At 39.8% G+C, this 24,981-nt stretch overlaps 1 protein-coding gene across 1 annotated transcript in view; it reads right to left on the bottom strand.

The window, feature by feature from the left end:
- The window catches only part of CARMIL1 (capping protein regulator and myosin 1 linker 1), a 995,540-nt gene that overhangs the window by 472,692 nt on the left and 497,867 nt on the right, over nt 1–24,981 (bottom strand). The window contains exons 9-11 of the mRNA XM_085607022.1: nt 14,251–14,326; nt 10,346–10,434; nt 5,682–5,776 (exon numbers count right to left, since the gene is read on the bottom strand). Of these exons, the coding sequence (XP_085463148.1) occupies nt 5,682–5,776; nt 10,346–10,434; nt 14,251–14,326 (260 nt within the window). The remainder of the gene's footprint in view (nt 1–5,681; nt 5,777–10,345; nt 10,435–14,250; nt 14,327–24,981) is intronic.

Genomic DNA, 24,981 nt, shown 5'->3' with positions numbered 1-24,981 from the left:
AAAAACGTTCTAAAATAAGGCATCGAAGTAAGGCTATCATCCTGGCCAAAAGTGCTTCTCTTGTGTAATATATCTTTACAAAAGGCACAGAAAAGGGCATTTTCGGACCTTGTACTGATATATGGCATCACAGTTACTCTGCCTATTAACTTGCAGTATGAAAACGATAAGCCTGAAATCCAGCAAAAGGCCTATAACATACCTTTAATTAGTAATACGAGGGAGGTGTGACATTGTGTCATTTAATATATGAAAAGTAGTTCACACTTGAAGTTTAAGCATTTATACATTTATTTAATTAAATAGTGTCTTAGCACATGTTGTGTCACAAAATCTTCATACAACTTTACATAGCATTGGAAATATTGCATTAGATGTGTTTGAAATGTGTATATATATATATATATATATATATATATATATATATATATATATATATATATATATATATATTTATTGTCGAAGGAAACACAATCATAACATAATGTGTGCATTTGTAAAGCACGTTCACCCAAGGGTACCTTGCGGCTGAATAGGAGATGTATATTGTTACCCAACTCAATGGTACTCATTTTATCGACCTCAGAAGGATGAAAGGCTGAGTGGCCCCTCTGGGATTTGAACCTGTGACCATGAGGTCAAACACAAGCCCCTTCAGTGGCTGCATTAATTCACAAAAGCTACCAGACCCTTTGTTGTTTTACTGTTGCCAACAATAATCATGTAATTCTTTCTGTATCAAACGGTATGTTTCAACATAAATTAACACAAAAAACAGAAAAGGCAGCTTGATATCGACAGCAGCAAACTTACCAGCTTGGTTCCAGTGTCAATGGGAAGCTTCACAACAGGTAATTTAGGGCAATTCACGCAACATTTACTGCCAACAAAAGGCACATATGCTGGTTTCAGCAGTGACCGAGATCTCGACAGCTATGCCAATTTTCTCTTTCAAAGGGGGTAGATTTCGCTTTTTTAAACACAACTACAAAGTATTCAACTTTTTACCGCTACTCCAGACTCCAATGTCGCAAGCTTCTCACTTTAAAGTGAAAAAAAGTGTAAAGGCATCCCAATCAGCTTCCGTGGTGAACATAATCAAAAGGATTAAAAGTACTCATTTAATCTTTGAAGTCATCTGCAGCAACTTATCTACCCCTAGATAACACCATTATAATGATAAAGAGTCCTAAGACCTCCACACGGCCATGAACTTCATACTGACCTGTATCGTACTTGATATGAGACTAGCTGGGATGGATACTATGGCCCCCCAAGACGTGCCTATAAATACCATCGAACACTTGGGGAAAGATACCCGAAACCACCGGCATGATCTACTGTATATTTGTCCATATAATTTCTATACATGCTGATCTGTCTACTCATTGAATGAGATGTTTTCAATTGAAAATTATAAATAAAGGTTTAAAAAAAAAAATGATAAAGAGTCTGGAGTAAAGTAAGAAAGTTGAATTCTTTGTAGCTGTGTTGAGAAAGGAGACATCTAGGTTTCAGGAAGAGAAAATTAGCACAGCTCCTAACAGCGCGATGGTTGATGTGACCGGCATATGTGGATATAGGTGGCATGTAAATATAAAGAGATTTGACCAAAATCTATGTATGGGAACCTTTACTCAAAGCCTGGAAACTACTTCAAACTATAGACTGACAGACTCCGTTTCAGAAGTAAAACAAATCCCAAATAACAAATTAAATAAAAAGCCACGTTACTAAAGCAACAAACACCCAGATGACAGAGGAACCAAAAGGGTTTGCAGAATGCAAACACACTAATAAACAAGCTTCACTCATCAATGCTGGGAAAAAGCCCTGATTGCATTGAGATACAGAAAGGCATCCTCTGGAATAAAATCAGGTCGTGTTTCGCCCTACTCACTCAGAACACTTCACATCATCTTCTCACACACCTTATTTTCAGAAACACCAAGCCCGGATTCATGTCCTCTCATTTGCACAGTATGGTTTTTGCATTTATATAGCTTTTACTACCCGACGTCACACCTTTATACCACAAGCACATGCTAAACGTCTTAGCTGTGCTTTTGCTAACATCCAGTTTTTGGAGTGCATAAAGCTGCTGCATCAAGCACAAGAGAGAACATATTGCAAACCTGCAGTTTGCTAAAGAGAGAGCAAGTATAAATTGCCGTTTAAAAACCATGAGTAAGTGTACTTTAGACAAAGGGAGCATCTTATTGTCATTAATGGACTGGAAGGTGGGGTAGCATGATTTAATTGGGCAGTTACCATATTAAAGTATCTAGACTGGGACGGAGTTTCACAAACAAAGTACTAATTTGCGAAAACATCACAAAACGTTTGTTTTCTGACAAGATTATCCCAGCTGTCGTCTGTACACCTGTATTCCAGTCTATGCGTTGGTGCTGCATGTCCCTTTGCACCGCTAAGAGGCTTCCAGAACTAATACATGTTCTGGAGCCCCTACAACCGGGCTCCCCTCGCTTCTCAGCCCCCTCACCTCTGGGTTTTAAGTGCCAGCCGCAGGTGCCACAGCATCCCCTCAGTGCTCAGTGCCTCTGGCCTGCCCTGGGCAATGCCCCTTAGAGCTCTTCGTGGAAATGCAACTGCTTCAAGGGTAACGCCTCTAGCAGCTGTACTAGGGCGGCCTGCATCAGGGTGGGGGCCCCGGCAAGAACCTGCTCGGTCATGGGCCCTGCACCGTCACCGTGTGGCATCATGGGCTCTATGGCAACCACGGTCACGCAGGTGTCAAGGCAGGTGATGAGAGCAGCCATAACTCCACCCACTCAGGCATCATACTGAATCACTTAATTTCCCCATGCCTACCAAAAATTAATGTGTCCTTGTGAAGCTTAATTGGTGCTCATGTAAAGCGCTCCAATACCTACGGGTCAAGTTTGCGCTATAGAAAAAAAACTGCAAAGAACCAACAGGTCTTTTGCTGGTTTGGTCTGACCTTATCTGCTAGCGTCCCAATGAAGAGGCGGGGTCATACAGCACTATTCACCCGACGTTTGAGGAGTCAGGGCAGTGGGCCCTGATAATAAGCAATAAACGTCTGGGAAGGAGATCACTTCCGACCAGAGCCTCATAGTAAATGGCATAGGTGGTGGGATGCGAAGGAGAGTGGTTGGGGGCGAGCAATAAATGACGCATGAGCAAATCAATAAACAACACACAAAAATAAGAGACAAGTATAAAGAAAAAGAAGAGTTCCTTGGTAAAACCATAAATACACAAAGGAGTAGGGGGACATGTCGCAGGGGCAGTCTCCAGGGGAGGGAACACCACACCCAAAGGCGGGACATACAGCAACCGTTCACCAATGAAAAGCAAAACTGCACCAAAGTGGCCAATCAGGCCCATCTTCCTTGTATGCATTTGGACCCATGTAAATCGTGTAACACCACTGGATAGTCACTGGGCCAGCTTAAGGATGTTTGGGCACCAGACACGACATATATTAATGCCATGGTCTAAACAATTTTGAATTGATGACAATTTTGAGCTAATTCAAGCCCTCATGGTTCTGAATAATACTGAATTATAAGCTAAAATGTTAGAAACAGGGACACACAAGATCAGCTTAAGTCTGAATCAAAGTTCTAAAAGGAAACCTGAACAACCATTGATAACGACAGTTGTTTATGTACTCAATTTCTTGTCTTGCAGCAACAATACTTTATGTAGAATTTCTTGTCTAACGAGCCTGTTACTCCTGTTGCAGGAAAGACAGGTAAGGGAGACTTAATAAACGTTTAATAATAAATAAATCCCCCTAAACATCTGGCATTCTCACAGCGAAAGTGAAAATTAGAGTACTGGCTAACAACACTTTGAGCAAACAGCGGAGCTGTAAATCACACCTAAAAAGTTGCTTTTGTAACTAATTGCGATTTTGATAACGTTAGCTGCACAAAATGAAATTACAACTAAGCATTCAAATCCTTCATATATTTATAGTCTTATTTCTCCCTTATGCTCTTTCTCATTTATCCAATTGTGGCGTTACACAATTATCATTTCTATTTTTGATTAGTGGGAGGAAATCTCTCATAAAATATATATTGTAAACTATATTAGGTATATTTTAAAACTGTGCCATCCAGCGGACTCTTAAAAAAGCAGCATCAGAGAGGCAAATGGTGTTCTGGGATTTCTATATTATTTGATTAATCCTGCTACTTGTGTTTTACTATTGAAATGAGGTCAGTATAGCCATATGATTCAGCAAGAAGAGGATTTGCAGAGAGCTTCTGCGGGTCAGTTACCTCCACAACTACTTTGATACTGCCACTATTTTCCTTGAAACAAAGTAAGGAATACCCTACCTAGTCCAGATTTAAACTTTTGTATTTCAGGGTACACTGGTATTACATCTGATAGATAGGTTTAAACAGGAACCATTACAATGTGGATGCAGATTATATCAAGTAATTAAAGGGCATACCATTCGCTGCCACCTAACCCTACAGCATTATTTGAAACATACATCAACACCTACACCACTGTTCACATCCTTTGCCACATAGACCACATACAACCATATCACTTCTCAGTCTTACATCTTCCACCACTACCTACATAATTAACCATCTTCACCCCCACACCACCAGCAGCAGACTACACCACTACTGTCATCACACACACATCCACTTACACTGCCAGCTATTCCCACCATAAACTCACTACACAATCAAGTAAACCACCACCAAATTCTATGAACCAATCAACATCACGACCTACATCCCACTCTAAACCACTACCTGCACCCCATACTACCATACTCATATGAAGGCAGCTACTATTACATCTACAGCCTAATCATTCACCACCTACAAACGTCACTGCAACCTACACGCTATGACATTTCATCCTACCGCATCACATGCACATCCATGTCTGCCATTTCATCCTAGTCAATAACCCAAGCCATTGGCGTCCCATGTTGGCGCTAGAATTAGCCCTTCCAGCCATCTCTTGTATTGATTCCTTCACCAGTGCACAGTGCTCCCTCCAGTACCCCCGGTAAATGGAGTGCCCCTTGCGGCACCAGCAAAGTTCATCTCTCAATGTCTCCCAGTGCATTTTCCTTGCCCGCCACCCACGAGCCACCTTCTCCATTACAACGTACGTGGATGCAACCACCTTCATTGCATTCGATATTTGCAAAGAGTTATGAGATTCTCCAGGATAGTTCACAGTGTGATGACCCTTAAATAGAAGACGCTTGACAATACAAGAATATAGTATATTTATGGTTCCTCTATATATGGTAAACATTTCCTGATTTACGCAATACAGAAGATGCTATTAAAGGAAAAAGCATCGCCTGATAAAGAATGTTTGTTATAATGCATTAAAACTGAGCTGTTAAGTCCCCTGTGACAATAAAAGCCATCCATTCTTTATTTCAGATTTTGCTAGCCCAACGCCCATTGTAATTCAGTGCACATTTTAAAAGAAATGTGCAAAATAAATGATGCCAGAAGTCTCAGGCACAATGCAAAGCAATCTCCATCATAGAGCGGAAAGCAATACCCAGTCGCCCTCTAAGCCCGTATTTACAATGCAATTACACTGAATCGGATGCAGTAGAGTTGAGGTGGAACCCAGTGAAACGGCACTAATCCTCTCGTTAGCTGAATACAAGTGAAAATAAATACCCACGTTACCTCTGTCCTCGAGTGGGTTACTGGCAAGGTTAATTGTATGGAGGCCTGAGTTGGGATTATGGCCCAAGGCGCTGGACAATTTCTGTGCAAAATCTCTGAAAGAGAGCGAAAAAAACGAGGTTTTAGCATACCCCTTTCTGCAATCATACAACAAACTTGACAGTCTTTGGCAGGAAAACAGGTTTCAATTAACAAAAATTGTGTTTCAAATTTGGAACATGGAATAACTAATTTTCCTGAAGTGAAAGAAAACCACACTTGCGAAACAGAACTCAGATCGCAAAAAAGACTATGTTTAGTGATTTTATCTGAAAATGTCAATATGGTCCTCTTCAAGAGTTGTCTGGAGAGGTAGCTTCAGATACAGCTATGGTACCTAAACATTTGTGCTTGTGTTTCTGATATGAAATTACTGGGGCTGGAAACACAGGAACCAGATACCAGTTTTATTGTGTGTGTGCAAGTTACTGAAAAATGGGGATGAAAAAGGGCCGGGGCTAGAGGGCACAGGCACAGCCCAGCCCGCGTCTGCCCCCCTCGTGCGCCATGTAGGAGCAGACAACAATTTCCCCCATAGGACATGGAATTCACTCACGCTAGATGTCTTCACATTCTGTTCCCTGTATATCACCGCCCCCCCTCCCCCAGGACCTCTACCAGTGACCTGCACAGGCCCCCCTAAAGATATACACCACTGGCTAGGGCAGCTGGTAAATATCAGTGCAACAGTCCCCCCAAAACAGGTAAAATATGTAGATTTTGGTATTTCTGGGTCTGCATGGTCATACCCCAGTCCAGGGTCTAAAACTTTCAATGGATTGATTAAGGTGCAGAAATCCCATTCATAATTGTGGACTTTGGGACCAAATATCAACACACCTAAATCCGACCAACTCAAATAAGGGCCTATGTGAGCTAATATATGAATGGAAAATGCATGCAAAGTCCAGGTCAGATTAATAGCGTTTTCCTGACATGTCAAGCCATTGATGACGCGTCCTGACATTCACAGGTAAAGATCTTTTTTCAAGGTCAAGGTCTCTTTTTAAGGAGGCAGCTAAGAGCAAGGGCTTTACATAAATGCATACTTAAGACTTAGCACATTATATGGCAACTTAGAATATATTTTACTGAATGAGGAAGATCTTGTCCTAATGAATCCAAGACAACAAAGTAAAGTTTTTCACCTGAAAATGAGAGTAGGCATAGCAATATTCAATCAATAACATTAAAACATGGGTATATGTTCATTTTAAGCTTCCCGGGCATCAAATGAAGGTATGACTGTAAGCGTATCGCTATGATCTCAAATAATGAGTCCACCATATGTTTTGGATACACTCTGTAGTGACAAGGATCCGGAAGGCCATAAAGGTCAGGATTGACTAAAAAGTCAGAATTAATCACCTGTAGGGTTATGCTGATCTTAAGAGAAAATTTATGAACTTTTTGGGAATTCTAAATGAATTCCTTGAGTACTGTAGGAAGCATTGAGTCACAAGTTTTACAAGAGCAGTCTCATGCATAGGTATTTACATAAGCATTAAAGTATAATGTTACACCTAAGAATGTAAGAAACAAGCAGAAGTGATTTTCCTTTCCATTTTCCTCATTTTCATTTCCCCACAGAAAAAAAAATGATTTTGTCACGTGAAGAAACAATTTTCAATACACTATGCATTTGAGGGTATTACTTCCCCATGCTCACCCTAAGCCTTGCCCCCGGCACAAGTAAGTCTCCGGCCCTATTGAGGGGGGAAATTGGAATATGCCTGCCAAAGGTATGTGCATAGCCACATACTCCAAAGTGTGTGTGTGTTTGCCTTCTTCAACAGGAATTCCCAACGTCAAACACCCACAACAGGCCCCTGGGAGCGGCAGAGAACTTAAAAAGTAAACACAGCAACAGTATACATTGTGAATGTTTTTCATAACAGGACAGTATTTCTGTTGTGTCATTAATACAGTCTCTGCATGAAAAAACCTTTGTGATCTAAAAATAAGATAAAATGGCAACAAAATAAATTTTCGATACTGGCAGGAAGAGATCACCACCTCACACTTTTCCTTAGATATACAGTATATGTCCAATTGTTGGCTAATGAGAATGGAGGCATCCTTTTAGAAACTTTTAATTTGGGTGTGAGGGAGGGCTGCCAGTGTAACTCCCTGTAGATCGAATTGGTTTAGTGCATGGGCCAAGTCCCTGGAAAATGTACGTTTTTCTGGTTCTCAGCCTAAATTTTCAGTGTGCAAAAAGCCCCTCAGATAGTCATCCTTACTCTTCTTCAGCTGAGAGCCTCACTGAATCACACTAGCCAGACCTTGTGCATAGCAACTTGTTTTAGCCGGATTCCAACCTTAAGGCAGGCACCGAAACAGAAGAGTTGAAGTTAAAATGTTTCCGTAAAATTGCCCTTCCATTTCCTCTAAGAAATCCCATTTCGACATGTTAATCGAATCAATGGCATATAATGATGTCAGAGGAACATTCTCCCTAAAAACTGATAACAAATGAAAATGTTTCCGACCCAATGCATTATAATAAGCCCGCAACCCACTGGCAAGGGAGGAAACCTTGGCGGAACAGTGATCAATATGTACCTTTTCAAACATGCTACTTGTTAGAATTTGTCCCAAATAGGAAATTTACTACCTCCAACTAATCCTGTCCTAAAACCCAAACATAATTACTAAACTTCCAGGCTTTCCTATTATTAAAGATCAATACCTTACTTTTTGAGACGTGAATCTTCAAAAAGTGAAGGGTGTCATACCGTTGCAAAAAAGCCAGCCTAATATTCAAGACCTTGGGGATAGATCCAGGATTGTGACATGATACGCGCACATCAAGCAGAAAAAGGGATAACCACTCATCCTAAGGCACCCCCTTGCTAGGTGCTAGACTGTCAGGGAGGTAGCACTACTGTTTTCCAAAACTTCTCGGACACAACAACTTTTTGCCCTTTCTTTTAATTTCTGTGACAATTAATGCAAACATAATGGTGCACTATCTAAGGGAAGAGAGGACTGATTCATCCAGGGAGCAGGGCCTCAAAATCTGGCATCCTCCCCTGATACAGCCCATCACAATCCGTATGCTATGCAAGCCTAATCCATACTGGCCTTAGGGCAGGTAAGCGGCTTCTATAGCACACTGCTCAGTGCTGGAATATGAGCTTCTGGTATTTATAAGCAGGGATTTGTAGGAAATATATATAATCATATACAATGCTTTTCTGCATTCTGTATACTTTATGTACCCTATTGCCAATATGATTATGATTCATGCAACTATTTTCATACATATATGCTGTACTAGGTTGGTACATAAATGTATATGTTCCTTTGTTGGCTAACATGGAAGTGAGGGCTGAGGGGAATTTACCAATAATCTGCTGAGTTTCTGGCAGGATTGACTGTCCATCCCACTTTGTGTTCTTCCTCTGACTCAGTTTGAGGGTGAGGTCATGGCGCATCTGTATGTTTTTCCCCGTTTGTATGGCTGGTAGATGCACATTCCTGGTCTGGGGGTCAAGAGAAATCTACTGGGTCTGCCCAACATATGTCACGCTTCAGAACTCAGAGCATCTTCGGTGTCACTGGTGTTATCATGAAAAGGTTTTATGGAATTTTTACCATTTGCTCACTTTGCAAATAATAAAGTGTAGTATTCAGCCGTCAAGATGTATCCACTTTTGCCACACTTAGTGTCATCCATTAGCAGTTACGTATATGTTATCTACGGCTACTTTTCAAGATGTCACATATGTGGATTTGATTAAATATCTATGTGATGGGTGGAATGCTTGGATTAATCTCAGCCACTGGTAATTTATCGGGGACGCATCTCAGTCCATTTTTATTTTGCACAAGATGCCACCTTAGTTTAGACCCAGTCATATGCAAATCAGTATGTGATGTAGTCTTGAGTAATTATCAGTGGCTGAGATTAATTCAAGCATTCCATTCATCACTTTTTGTATACTTTAGTTTGTTTCCCTAAGTTGGACGGGTATGCCCAGATGTGGGTTACATGCATGCTGTGTCACTCGCATCAAGCTATACCTGCCTGATGAACCCTAACTAGGACGAAACCGTTCCTAGGTTGCTTGTATTCCGGTTCAGGGAGGACCTGGCCTGGCAGTCCGGGTTGGAGTGCACACACTTGAGCAGGGACAAAACTGGTTTGCATATGGCTGGGTCAAATCTGAGGTGGCATGATGTACAAAATAACGATTGATAGGGATGCAGCTCGACTAATAACCAGTGGCTGGGATTAATTCAAGCATTTCATCCTTTTTTTAAATAGTTTGGAAATAAAGAAGCAACCAACAGATTAAAATTGTCAGATGATGAAGACCCAAAATGCATTGTTGATGCACCAATGAGAATTTAGTTCTTCCCTGACAGCACCCAAGAAAGGATCAAGCTGCAGGGAAAAGAGTCATAAGTGTGTCGTTGACAGAGGTTGATGGCTGAGCTGTGCTATGCAGCTCATTCGAGGGTAACCTAGGGAGAAATGGAGTTCCTATTCTTTAGTCAAGGGAGAAATGGACGCATTATATTATTTTACTGTGCCCGAGTTATTAATGCACGAGGAAAAGCAAGTTCTATATCATGTTTGAACAAAAAAACATTTGTTACATTTGAAAAGTCCTTACATTCGAAGACCTGCATTTTCCAAGACCAGCTCTTCCAATCGACTGGACCTATTCACCACTCTGAGAATCTGATCACAGACATCAGCTGACTGCAAAGAAAAAAAATACATTATACAAGAACAACAAGTTTCAAATAGTGCTTTGTAAGAAATAACATCAATGTTAGAATCTGAGAGCCAATCATGCAGACCAGAAAAAGCTGCTTCAGTTCCACCTATAGAACATATGATGCCAGAATAACCATTCATGTTTTTCAATGCTGTATTGCTATTTGGCTGAACTACTGGGGAGAACCTGTGCATATGCTGCTGGTGTTTTTGGTAGGTTGGGGCTACTCTAGCATTATGATAGTGTGGTCTCGAGCCATTGTGCTGCCATACCAAGGGTAGTGAAGGGTGCCTATTTGGCCCTCCCAGGAGCAGATGTTGAATTGCTGGTTAAAGGGGTTTGTGCAAAGAAATTAAAATGGAAGAACATGTGAATCCAGGCTTTCCCATTCCAAAATCCTCAGATAGGTCTTCATGGTCATGATCAGAAGAAGTAGTAATAGATGACTACATACGAGCTAATATTATTTTAGTTTTTTAGGTTGCAATGCTTCAAAATACTTGTTCTTCCATTTTTGATAAGTCCACTTGTACCTACAGTTCCTTGTTTGATCTGTCAAAGTATTTTCTAAAATGAATTGGTGCTTAACGCTTGCATAGGACAATGAGATCAGCAGTTATATCACACACAGGGCCAAAAAACTGACCATATGAACAAAGAACCAATGGAATTCACTGCACTGCTCTTCTGCACACAAACTATGATGATTTTACAGCTTGCCCGACAAAAGCTAGTAAGGTTTTTCAACATTTGAGGGTTAAATGAGGTTTGTATGTCCACTTTAGAGTGCTTTAGTGAGTTGTAGGGACTACCGTATCTCAGTCAACAGAACTAAGCACATCATTTTTCTGCATAATGATAATGGTTACTAGTGCCCTCAATCATTTAAGTTGAATGCTGGGAAGTGGAGACATCCCCTTATTAGGGAGAGATTGGTGATGACTCTACGAGCATTATTATATCTTACACTCTCAAATGAGGCACAAGATCATTCCTTTTCAACAATATGTCAAGTTAGTGGGACATTATTATGTGTTGCAAACATACTAATACTCAAACAGGTACAGCTCATCCTCTGGGAGGAGGGCTGAGAACACCAAACGGATTTTACATACCTACAAAAAAAACAGCAACCAAGGTCGGAATCAAACAGGCATACCCGAAGGGGGAAGGCTCATAATACAATCTCAGTACACATTGAGCTTGTACTCTGACCACGAAGAATGGTGTTGGAAGCTTCAGTGGTTCTGAGATGAGACCAGGAATAGAAGCACCAGAAGAAATATAAAGGTATGAATCGGTTACTTTTGCTCTCCTGTATCTGTCTATTCTCAACAAAAATGGGAACATACTGAACAGTGCACTATATATTGGTGGAGACTACACTGAAGAAAGGTAGTTTTGGGGAAAATATATGGCAATATATGATCTTCCAACCGAACTGAGCACGACCCCAGAAGAGATGTCCATTGACTCTTTACAGTAGACAACCTGTGTGCTCTGGTAATTTCTTTGATCAGATGCAGAGATGGAAAATCTGGTGAGATTTTTCTTTAGTAAGAGTGGGTCCCATTTAGAAGAATAGTGGAAGATGAAGGAGGTTTGCAACTGTGAACATGGAAATCTTATTCAATAACTGCACTACAGATTGCTGCAGAAGGCTCACAAGATTTTGTATTAAAATTAGTTGTAGTAAGATCAAATTTGATAAATCATCTCACATCCATATATATATTGAAAAAGCACAAAGCAAACAAATTACTTTTTTGTTATAAATGAAGCTAAGAAACGTAACGTTATAAACAAGAGTAAGAGAGCCTGCCCCTCCTTGTACAGGTAGTGTATTGTGTGCAAGATATTTAGAGCCATGATGCACAATGTGGGGAGGAAGTCCAAAAACTAAAACAGCCAGGAGCATGCAGGGCCAATGAGAACCAGCTAGCACTGACTGGAATATTCTGAAAAGTCAAGGGGAGGCCCTTGTGAGTTAAATGAACTCTATACTGCAAGCATCTTTTAACTTTTCTTGGACATATTCTACACTTAGACAAATGGGAGACTGGAATGGCAAATTGGACCCTGTGTTCTGAACTCGGAGTAGACCTCGATCCCTTTAATTTGCTCTGATGCTCATTTAATGTGTTGAGTGTGCATGTCCAGAACAGAAAGCAGTGCTGCTATTGCGAAGCAAAGTAAACATCTATCAGTACACAAAAATGATTGTGATCTTGGAGGAGCAGATCATATAATCCCGGACATTGGTCCTCAAATTCAAGGAATGCTCATGGTCAGTGCAAAGGATACCTGTACAAAGCCTGATCAATCTTATAGGTATTTGGCAAAATCCATTTGACTGATCGCATGGCTGGAGTCAGCGCTCTACAGTGCTCCTAGCTAATGTCATCGGGATTCGATTAGGAGTGAATAAATTATCCAGTGCCAGGAGTTTAAAGGTTATCCACGTGACCATTTTCACAACCGTGGGAAAAATTCAGGAGTAAACGAGTAGAAGACACAAGTGGTTGTCAGAGGAGTACTTCCATTCTTTCCTGACACTTAAACATGAAGTAGACATATACTACACGGTCATTGACTTGCTTGCCTTTTCAAGCATCCTCCGAAGACTACACGGCAGGCATTTTGCTGGATTGCAAAGCTGGCAGAGGAAAACCTCCCACATTTATAAACGTACCTCAGTAAGGTACAGCAGCACTATACACACCGGAAGGAATCCTGACAAAATCGATGTGTTTGGTAGTGGATTTATAGCTTATGGCACATCTGTTTGCAGACTTTCCAGCAATGTGGGTGGCAGAAATTTCCACCAAATGTGTGGATGCACTGCAAATACACATCTAATGAGGATGTACGCCATCTTTACCCAGATTTTACACCCTAGTTTGAAAAACAATTTTGTTCTGCCAATTCAACCATGTTTACATGTTGGAAGAGAAATATGGCAAGACTGTAGCAGATTTCCTGCATGTCATATGGTGGATTCAAGACCATATTCAGTGGTATTACCACCACTTAAGCAGAAGTGGTGGCAGAGTAAATAGACATAAGATAATGGAATTTCAGTCAATTGGCATAGCTCTAAATCGGCGTCTTTTTCCCTTCATTTTGAATTATTTGATCTGCCAGAATTTTGGCACAAATTCTGTTACTCCCCTCCACAAATTGGACCAAAAACCCTTCAACTATATTATGCATGAGTCTGGCCTGAAAATGAGCAAAAGCAGGTTCCAATAAGGAAAGGAATACTGAAGGAAGCCGTGTTAGTTCACCCCACCATGATAAAAATTCTGATTGTTCCAATACAGCAGCGGCCGGTGCAGGTAAGAGCGGTGGGCCGGCTGGGGGGTGCATTTCAAGAGATGACCACAATGGAACATTAAATAAATAATTAATATTCCCTCATGGTCGTCTCTCAAAATCCCCACCAGCTGGCCCCACTGCTCTTACCTGCAGCCGCCACGGCTGTTCCAATACGAGGATGCATCAAGTTCCCACATTTACCAGAAAGCAAGTCGGAAGTTGATGCACAAACACCTGCATCATTTTACATCCTTTCATTTAAAACTGCTATTTTTTTTATCTCCATATACCTAAATATGGCTATCTATATTCAATTAAATTCAAAGATTAAAATATAACTTAAGAAACGATTTTCAAACAATTCCTATAATTTTACTTCATTTCTCTAACATGTCAAGGTAAACCACAATGAACTGCTTTTCTTATAATTCATGGTGATAGCGTGGAATTAATTTTTAAATTTAGCTTTAATAACTTACCAATTTAAGATCCTTGGAAGACAGCTTTGTGAACCATTGGTTATATTCCAAAGCAGCAACTATAGGTATTAAATCTCTGGATAAAAGAAAGAGCAAAGAATAGTCACAATTGTCTTGTCTTTTGCTACATAGTATCACGTAGAAAGGCATTTTCTTGGTAGAATATTATTAAAGCACAAGGTCGGTCTGAATAATGTCCTATCATCACTTTAATTATGATCACATTTACAGATGGTGGTTTTCCAAGTCATGCTCCTCCACTTGCGACAACTGCTATAACTACATGTGGGCTGGGAGAATCCTTTTTTTTTCCCTTTTTATTGAGCATGATCTGTTTCATTCAAACAAACAATAAAAGAATAGATTCTTAATACAGCAAAAAGTACACCAGATAAAAAGAACAAAATCATTACAGCACAATACGAATGCACAATTAATATAAAATATAGAAAATACAAAGTAAATCTTTACATGTTTTACATCATCAAATCATATCAGCCCTTCTCTTATCAGGGGGGTGATCATACATTGGAGTACCAGTTGGAAATTGGGGCCCAGATCTGGGTACCCCGGGCTCTAGTTTTCCTGCCTCTTGTGCTATATATAGCTGTCTCCTGCTTATATATGGCAAGAAATCGGCTAAGCCACATCTGAAAGGTAGGTACATTGGGATCTTTCCAACAAGCAGCCAAAATGATACGAAAGACGGCCGTGCCCAGGAAGACAATCCTCTGTTCCTCCAAGCTATACCCCAAGGATTCGTCATAACCTAAAAGAAATAGGGTAGCGGAGGATCTAAGAATCCGCCCGAATATTTGAGTCCAAAATCCTCCAATCAATGTTTGCAAGTTATCCAGTTTTGGACATTCGGCAAACATGTGAATTAAATTTGCCTGTCCCTGTCTACATCTAGGGCAACAATCATCTACTCGCATTCCCCAGGTAAAAAGTTTAGCCGGGGTAAAATAAAGGTTGTAGATAGTTTTGAAATATTGTGCTTTGAGATTAGGCGCTAAAAATAATGTTGTGTAGAGAGTTAGGGAGTAGTCAATATCTACGTCTGGGTTTCCAAGCTTTTGTGCCCAGGATCTCTCCACACGATCTAAATCGTCTTTAGAGGATTGAGAGAATATATCATATAAAGTGCCTATCCTAGTGGCTCGTTTCTCAATAATAGAAAAAAAATGAAAACTATCTAAGTTGATATTGAGTTTAGAATTACGAATATTAGTAAAGACTTGGAAATATTTTAAATAATCTGTAGATGGAATATCAAATCTCTGTTGTAATCCCTCAAAAGATGGAATAAAATTCTGTCCAAAAAGATGACCAAGTGTATATATGCCTAAATTCTCCCATCTCCTAGAGACATTATCTATCAGAGATGATGAAATGATCTTGCTATGCCACAGAGATGTATATCTTGTTATTTTGGGTATACCTAATTGTTTTGAGGCAAGTTTCCAGGTTTTCCATGCGTCTCCAATCACCTTAAACTTGGTCTTTTTGTAATAGGACGCTTCAAGTTGTCTCAAAAATAGCCCTTGACATTTATCACCCAATCCCAGTTCAAAAATAGAAGGAATATAGGAGTCTATATTGGGTAGATTGGCCGGTTTAACTTTAAAGAGAGGGCCCATTTGTTGGAGTAATGTCGCCCAGAGATAAAATGTCAGGTTCGGGATACCAAGGCCACCTCTATGTAAGGGGAGAGTGAATAATGGTAATGCTCTCCTTATTTTACCGTAGTTCCATATAAATTTAGATATCATGGAGTCAAAGATTTTAATAATACTACCGTCGGCAATCAATGGAATAGCCCGGAACAGATAAAGTATTCTGGGAAATATACTCATTTTAATATAATTCGCTCTCCCTATTATTGAGAGATGTAGGTTATCTACCCTCTTAAGATCTGTTTTTACTACCTTAATCAAAGGATCATAGTTAAGTCGATTAATCTCTTTTACCTCAGGAGAAATAATTACACCGAGATAAGTTGCGTTTTTGACTTTGTAAGGACTTTCATATATAGTATTATTTGTACATAACACCATGGTTTTGTCTCTATTAAGTGAGTAGCCAGAATAAACTCCAAAAGCCTGGGTTATTTGTTCTATTTCAGCTACTGCTTCGTCTGGATTCGTTGTAAGCACCGCAATGTCATCGGCATATGCCAATATTTTAGTAGAATATGAGCCCACCATAACTGGTTGTATTTGGGGGGAGTTAAGAAGCTTTAAAATTAAAGGATTAATTACTAGGGCAAATAATATCGGGGAACAAGGACAGCCCTGCCTAGTGCCTCTTTTTACCTCTATAAACTCTGACTCAAAGCCATCAATAAATAGTTTAGCCCTAGGGCTGATATACAGAGCTTTTAGGGCTTTGAGAAAGCCTGGGCCGAAGTTATTGTATTCCATTATTTCCCATAAGAACCGCCAAGACACTCGATCAAATGCCTTCTCGGCATCGAGTAAGACCATTGACATCTCTCCCCCCATGACGCCCATGATGTCAAATAAGGCAATGACTCTACGGGTATGATCAGTTGTTCCTCTCCCCGGGATAAAGCCGTGTTGCCATGGGGATACAAGATGTTCAATGATCCCCCTCATTCGGTTTGCAAGTATCTTGGAATATAGCTTTGAGTCAGAGTTTATAAGTGAGATAGGTCGATATGAAGAAGGAAGCTGGGGGGGTTTCCCCTTTTTTGGAAATATTGCTACGTTGGTATGTTTCCAAGACTCTGGCGTAGCTGAGTGATATTGTATTCCTAGAAACAGGTCTAGTAAATAGGGCAGTATCTGTTTGCCCAGCACCTTATATAACTCTAAAGGGATCTTGTCAGGACCAGCCGCTTTCCCATTAGCTAGATCCGACAAAGCAATTTCTAACTCTACCATTGTGATTTCTTTCTCTAGTTCTTCTCTACCTCCTCGATCGAGTACTCTAGATAGCTCCGGTTCCGGCAACCACTCGCTAAGAAAGGTTTTCATGTCTCTTGTAGATAGATGCTCGTTATCATTTTGATATAGTTTTTGGTAATATTTTCGAAAGACATCTACAATATCTTGAGGGGAGGTATACTGTTGGCCCTCATATTCTATATTCTTTATTTTGTTATATGTCTCTTTTTGTCTAGTTTTGAGAGCTAATTGCCTCCCTACTTTTTCCCCTGCTTCATAGATTCTGTTTCTATTAGCTTGATATATTTCCGCTGCTTTTTGCGTTAACGAGCTATTAATTTCAGTTTTTAAAATCAGTAATTTTTGCAGTATATCAGAAGTTGGTATTCCTTGCTGGATTTGTTTGGCATGTACTATTTCCAAGTTAATAAGTTCCGCCTTATGTTGCTTATTAATATTATCCTGAGTTTTCTTACATTTAGCTACATACGCTATAGTCTCTCCTCTGATTACTGCCTTAAAACAGTCCCATACACTGAATCTGGATGCACTATATTGATTACAATCAAAAAAAGATTGAGTAACTGATGTAATATAGTTGATATAATCTGGGTTCAAAAAAAGCTTCCGGTCAAATGACCATTGGATATTAGATCTATTAAAACTATCCGATTCGAAAATTAATGTGAGTGCAATGTGGTCAGAAATAGTTTTGGGATCTTTAATTATATCAATTAGGGCTGTCCTATGTAATGATGTCATAATGTAATCTAATCGAGCATACTTATTATGGGGATAGGAATAATAGGTGAAGCCGTTATCATTCTGCCTCAAAGTGTCCCAAGTATCCCTTAAATCATGACTATCGATCAGACAAGATATTGCCCTATAAACTTTGGGTTTCCGGCCACTGTAGTTCTGTGGGAGTCTGTTGTTTACTAATTTTTCTATATTTATGTTAAAATCACCACACAGGATAAGTGGACCGGCCCAAGAAGCCAGTTCTAATTCAAGTTCAATAAAGAGTTGTGGGTCATCCAGATTAGAGCCATAAAGTGAGCAGATGGTTCTTTCCAATTCCAGTTGAACCACAACCCACCTACCATATTTGTCGACAAGTCGACGTCTAGGACTCCCCAAACCGGGTTTTGCCAAGATAGCTACCCCCCGTGTTTTAGATGTTTGAGATGTTGCTGCCATCAGGTTATATCCAGGAAATTTTAATAAATTTTTATCGCATCCAGCTATGTGGGTCTCCTGAATACACAGAATGTCAACAGGTTCCTGACGTAACAGTTGGAACAGTTGGGCCCTCTTTCTCCCATCATTGAGACCCGCTACATTCCAACATCGCAGTTTTACTCTCCCCATTCAAAACTATTCCCCATTAGACCGATACCATCAATACTAAATAATTTGACCCACCACCAGCCAACTTTGCATTCGATATTTACTCCATTCTGATCCGTCAAAATAGTTGATATAAAACTCCAATCACTTACGAAGATTAGAATAACAAAAAAGCCTCTGAAGGTTCCTATACTACAGATCAAGCTCTTTTCTGCATTTTCCCCCCCCAGTATCCCCTCCCCCTCCCCATCCCCCTCCCTACAAGCCCCTGCACCCAACCCTCCACCCTCCCCCACCCATAATGTGAGGCAATTAGACTCTATAAGAGTCTTTAGTGATGGAGAGATGCTCCCAAGCCAAACTTTCAGCTAAAAAAATAACATTGAAGACAAAACAAAAAAAAAAAAGAAAGCCCAAAAATAATAAGGAAGATATAGAGAGGCATATAGAAGCATATAAAGACTAGTAAATCTAATGTATCTTTATATCATTCTGTCTTTATAAACTCTAAATAATGTCCAATACACTCTCTATTCTCCTCTCCCTTTTCATTAAGTCTAATTTCCAAATTCTCTATTCTGTATATATCAGTGTTTCAGTGTAACAGGTTTCTTCCCATTCTCAATATCGCTAATAGACCATTAAGTGATACTATCTAAAAATTCTTTGGCTTTTACTTCCGAAGTAAAAAATTTGGCCTGGCCATTATATACAACTTTCAACTTGGCTGGGTTATTAAGATAAACTAGAGCTTTCTTCTCCATAAAGGGTTTAATAAGTTGTCGCAGACGCCATCTCCTTTCCACCGTCGTGTGGCAAAAATCCGGTCTTACAAAATAGGAAATGGAGTCCCTAGTCCGTCGGGCTTCTGGCCTGGCTCTATCCGAAATAGCTTGTCGAAGAAGAAAGTTTCCAAAAAACACAAGAACTGCTCGTGGATAATTATCTTGCTTCCACGTGGGTCTCATAGTGATTGGAGTTCTATGCACCCGTTGCACCTCATGCTCCCAATTCCATGAAGAAAGCTCAGGAAGTGTATCTTTGAAAAGTTGAATGATGAAGGCTCGAATATCAGTACCTTCAATATTTTCAGGTATTCCGAGAACGCGTAGGTTGTTACGTCGTAAGCGATTCTCCATGTCCTCGAGCTTCCATCTTACATCACGCTATTCTGCTTCATGTAATCCCACTTGTTTCTGTGTGGCTGCAGCCTCTGCCTCATTAGTGACTATACGGTCTTCCATTTCTGTCATTCGGGTGTTAAAAGTATTAACTGATCTTGACAGTTTACGCACTACGCCCTGGACCTTATGTAGAGCGAGTTGTGCTTTGCGTCCATCCCTTGATGTCTCTTCTCGATGAGAGGCGATAGCAAGGAGGACTGTATCCATCACCGTGGAGAGCGTAGCATCCTGTTGATTTGGAGAGCACCGCTGCGTCGGTTGAGAGCCGGTGGCAGGACTGTATCCATCACCGTGGAGAGCGTAGCATCCTGTTGATTTGGAGAACACCGCTGCGTCGGTTGAGAGCCAGTGGAGAATCCTTAATAAATGTGAAAATATATCACCTAGGAAAGTATCACTGCAATCCATTTCTTTCAATTTATTTCAGTCCTGAGATTCAGAGTAAATGGTTCTGATCTTTCACCATTTCACTTTTCCCATAAATTCTGTGAAATCCTTCCTTTTAGCAACAGGTGATCAATTTCAGCTCTGTCCCTTGAAGCTTCTTCACAGAATGTTCACAATATACTGTTTTTCGCACTTCAAAATAGAGAGGACATTGGGATTTCCGGCTATACAAGTTCTGTGACTGGCTAATCAACTGGATATGTTTGACATGGGGTAAACATTAAAGGCGTTATTTTGAATTCACACAAAAAATCACTCCCCTCATGTTATTTTTATAATACTCCTCAAATCCTGTAAGGCGTTTCTATCATCTCTTTCAAATACCCCTGGCCAATTTTCCATACTTCTATCTCACTTGTACCCCATATTTCAACCACCGTTCTGCTGACGCCACAGATGTTGCAATCATAATATAATATGTACTGTGTTAAACTGTACATAAAACCACAGAGAAATAATGTTTTGCCTAAAATTAAAGATCTTGGGTCGAAATCAAAGTTTGTCTAATGTTCACAAAAATACATCTATTCAATTTCTGACACAAAGAATCAAGACAGGCAAAGTATTACCATCATTAACAGCACATGCAAATCAGAAAAGTTCTCAAGTATGATAAAATGGTAAATAATGGTGAATAGAGATTTAGGCCTGGTCTTGGAAAAATCCATGGTGGGTATACCTGCCATAGAAGGTTACCATCATTCAGATGGCACTTGTTGACAATCTTCTGCCTTTGCAGGATTGGCCTGGGAACAAAACTCTCATATATTTAAAGTCGGTCTAGGGATAAGGAATACATGTGAGTAAAAGTTAAATATTCAAATGCAGATCTGTGTCTGTGTAAGCAAACTTACACTTTACAATTTACTACTGGTATATATTTCCAGGGGTACTTCTTGGATTTTACTTGAATTGCTGAAAAGTTAGATACTTGCTTCAAATGAACGAGTAATCCTGTGGCTGCAAATTTCCAACTTTATTAGCTGGCTCTTAATGAATAAGCCTTCTAATATTAGCCATGATTTTCAAGTGAGATATCCAGAACATATTTTGATGCTCTTGCATACTATCATTTCAGTTTTACTAACATCAACGTTTTATTTTTTTTTAAAAAGTCACAGTAATATTATATTAGTTGTTTTTTGTGACAAAAGGTTTATATAGATTTTGAGAAGTACAAATATTGTTAAGCACTTAACACAGAGATCTGATCAAAGAAACCCTATCTGTGCATAATAGCTAGCTGTTTCAGATTTGTGCCCCATTTTTATTTCAGTACAAACAGAAATATGATAATGTGAGAGACACACAAGAATATTTAACAATAAGTTTCACTACACTTAACATGAATAGCAGAAAACACACTAGATAAGACCTTAATGTGGAAGGCGCCAAAACTAAAGATAAATCATTAAAACAGAGCAATTTAAATATATAATGATTTCCAGTTGAGACATTGTTGTTTGCTACAAATATTTGCCCGGTCTCACCTGAGTAAAACTGGCCTACTCCTGTTTTTTGCTTCTAAAACTAAAGATTAAGCAATTGCTTATTGCCAGTCATGTATACTCGATGACAGTAATGTATTTGACATATACATATTTACACATTTTTTTAGATTAGCAATTGCAACCACGTAAGGTTACGTTTCTAAATATTCCACCAAAACACGGGGGGGGGGGGAGACTATTAACTTTAACAAATCTAATGCATACTACAATCATTGTAAAATCTGAGTAGTTTTATCAGCCAAATAATCATGACAGTATGTTCTATTTTAGTAAGAATCAAAGAGCAATATGTATCAAGCCTTTTCCCCGTTTGCAAACGGGCAGATTCTCAGAATTTGCCCGTTTGCGAATGGGAAAAAGCCTTTTGGGATGTATCATCCCAAAAGGCCATCGCAAAATAGAGAATCGCAAAATTTGCGATTCTCTATTTTGCAAATGCAATGAAGTAATTGCAAATTGCGATTCCTTAAATGAAATTCTGGAAGCACCAAAAATTTACTATTTGGCCTTAAGGAATTGCAAATTACCACCAACTTCAAGTTGGTGGTAATTTGCGATTTTCTTTAAAAAAGCACTTTTTGATTTTTTAAAAGTGCTATATGTCGCACATACATGCCGTTAGGGCATGTATGTGTGCAAAATGTGCACACATGCATATTTCAGGGGTGCCACAAGGGTGCCCTTTTGGCACCTTTGCAACCTTGAAATTGCATTCACAATTTGCGATTCTCTAATTGGTAATCGCAAATTAAGAATGTCTTCCCATTCAATCCTATGGGCCTTCTAGCCCATAGGAATGAATGGGAAGGTATTCCTTATTTGCGAATCTCAATTTGCGATTCGCAAATAACGAGTATGTAGGATTCGCAAAATTTTTTAGCAAATCCTACATACATTGCATTTTGCGATTCTCGGATTGCGATTCTCTAAAAATTTTAATTTGAGAATCGCAAAACTCTTTTTTGATACATATGGCCCCAAGTGAGTTTGACAGACTACTCAGCATGAAGTACGTCAATTTTATTGATCTCTTGGCAGGTAGGTTATTGGTGTACGTGCAGCATTAGAGAGCCAACGCTTTACAGTGATATTTCAAGACGGATTGCATTGTATTAAATGTATGCTGTAGGACGGCGGTACCAGCCTAAGTAAGGCATAACAGCAGTGTAATTTCTTTTTGTCCCTGTTATGTCACCAAGGTGTCACTGCCCTGGTGTTCCACCAACTCGCCTCAGTCTTTAGAGTCCGGAGAAAAGCGATGGCATAGCAGGTGGTGATCTTTAATCTCTCCAACTTTCTCCCCCCTCTCTCAGGTCTTAGCAGACCCCAGAGAAGTGAGAGAAAGTCAACCTTTGCCTTCCATGGTCACCGCTGGCTCTTTACTCCAATGTTCCATATGATCAGCAGTGCCGAGGTAGAGGACCGGGTCTATACAGAACATAAATTGTAGATGGGTAGGTGTCATTAAAGTAGCGTTTTCCACCACAGATTCGCAAGCCACGTCTTCACCAACTCGAATTTCACCCTTTTTGCCTAATTTATGGCATTTAGAAATTCTCAGTAAAAGAAAAAAAACATTATTGAGAGCTACCCATTTATAATTCAAAACGCGTTGGCTTCCCACTTTGACACAATAAAACCTTCAATGTTATTAAATTGTGGTGGTGTGGCTCTATGCATGTCGACGGACAAGCAGAATGTGAGCAGATATATATTAACTGTACTGGAGCCACGAGAAAACCTCCACTGCACAACGGCAAGGACAGAATGTTCCTGAATGATGAATGGTTCTATTTATATGTCTATATATTTTCACTCTATCGCGCTACACAATCCATAAAGATATGTTTTGTCATTACTTGTTCAAACAGCAACTAAGCACTTGTATTCTTCAACAAATAAAAGGCCACTTCCATCTGCTATTTTTCCCATGTTGTGGCAAACAAAGATGGCTGCAAGTGCTTTGACTCCTATTAATAATGAAAGAAAAAGACTGAAGTGGGAAGTAATGTATTTCAAATGTTTTCTAGATCTGAAAGACAATTTTACAGATACAAAAGTCTTCTGCAGTGTTACAGAAATTCTCCAATCCACAGAAGAGCTTCTTGGAGATGCTACTCGTGCAGACTAGAAACCCCTTCTACCAATGGCTGAAGCGATCCACTCTTCAGTCTTGGTGGTAGGTAGCCTTACTGTATTTTAGAAGAGACACCTGCTGGATAGCCCCCTACGCCCATAAACAATCATTTTCTATAAAATAGAGGAAAAAAATCAGTGCTATAATAGTGTGTTTTCTGTGTTCACATACTTCGACTCCATTACGCGAGCCTCTGTAATCAATCATGTGATATTTATCTCACCCGATAAATGATGATACTCCAGAGATAGGAATTCATCAAATGCAATAAAATGTGAAAATTATGAGTCTACCACGATAAAATGGGGATAACATGCACATTTTGGTGCGGATCGCAAAATCTGCACGTCCCAGTATTTTCTGAGCCCTTGCCGATCCAGTGGTATCGGCAAAACCCGATTAATGAATTGCAAGGGTGACGCAATTTAAATAAACACTAGGATCTGAGGCTGGGCTCTAGAGCTGTGATACTCAAAGTACGGCCAGGGGGCAACTTGTGGCCGTCTTGACCTTTACATTTGCCCTCCTGTTAAACAGCAGCACCAGCTTCTGTTTAGCTGCTGAGCACTAATATTCAGAACAAAATGTTAAATAAACGGGCAAGCATTTATTAACCTGCAATTAAATGCTTGCCCCTTTATTTAGCATGTTTTTAGACCTCCTTACACAAGCCCTGACCCACCCGGATCCCCTACCACTACCTTGCTGGCATCGGTGCAGCCCTCGGTCACACCAACACACCGTACTTTGTGGCCCTTGGGCAAATGTTTGTGAGTACCCATGCTCTAGAGAATCCAAGTGGTCTACTGTCACTTTTAAAGCAGGAATTGAACGAAAACAAGTCTATACATTTTCTGCTCACAAAGTAACAAGCATTATCCAGTTGTCAATTTATGTCTGATAGAGAGTCTGACTCAAAGATCAACAGACAGTTCATCTCTGTAACATTATGTGCAGCAAGCATAGAGAATGCACAAACAATACCTATGTTTAGGGCTTGACCCTCTAAAAGCAGAACTCTTTCTAGAAACCTTGGCATAAAATAATAAAATAATTCATGGATCAAAACTTTCTCCTTTCTAGCAACAATCACACCCACAGCACAATGAAAATTCAATCATAAATGGAGATTACCCACTTAAAACACATTCAGAAAGCTTAAACGCTCACACACTGTCTGCAGATTATGAAAC

The sequence above is a fragment of the Triturus cristatus genome, chromosome 5_2, assembly GCF_964204655.1.
Source record: "Triturus cristatus chromosome 5_2, aTriCri1.1, whole genome shotgun sequence".
Classification (NCBI taxonomy): domain Eukaryota; kingdom Metazoa; phylum Chordata; class Amphibia; order Caudata; family Salamandridae; genus Triturus; species Triturus cristatus.
This window is presented reverse-complemented; position numbering and strand designations above follow the sequence as displayed.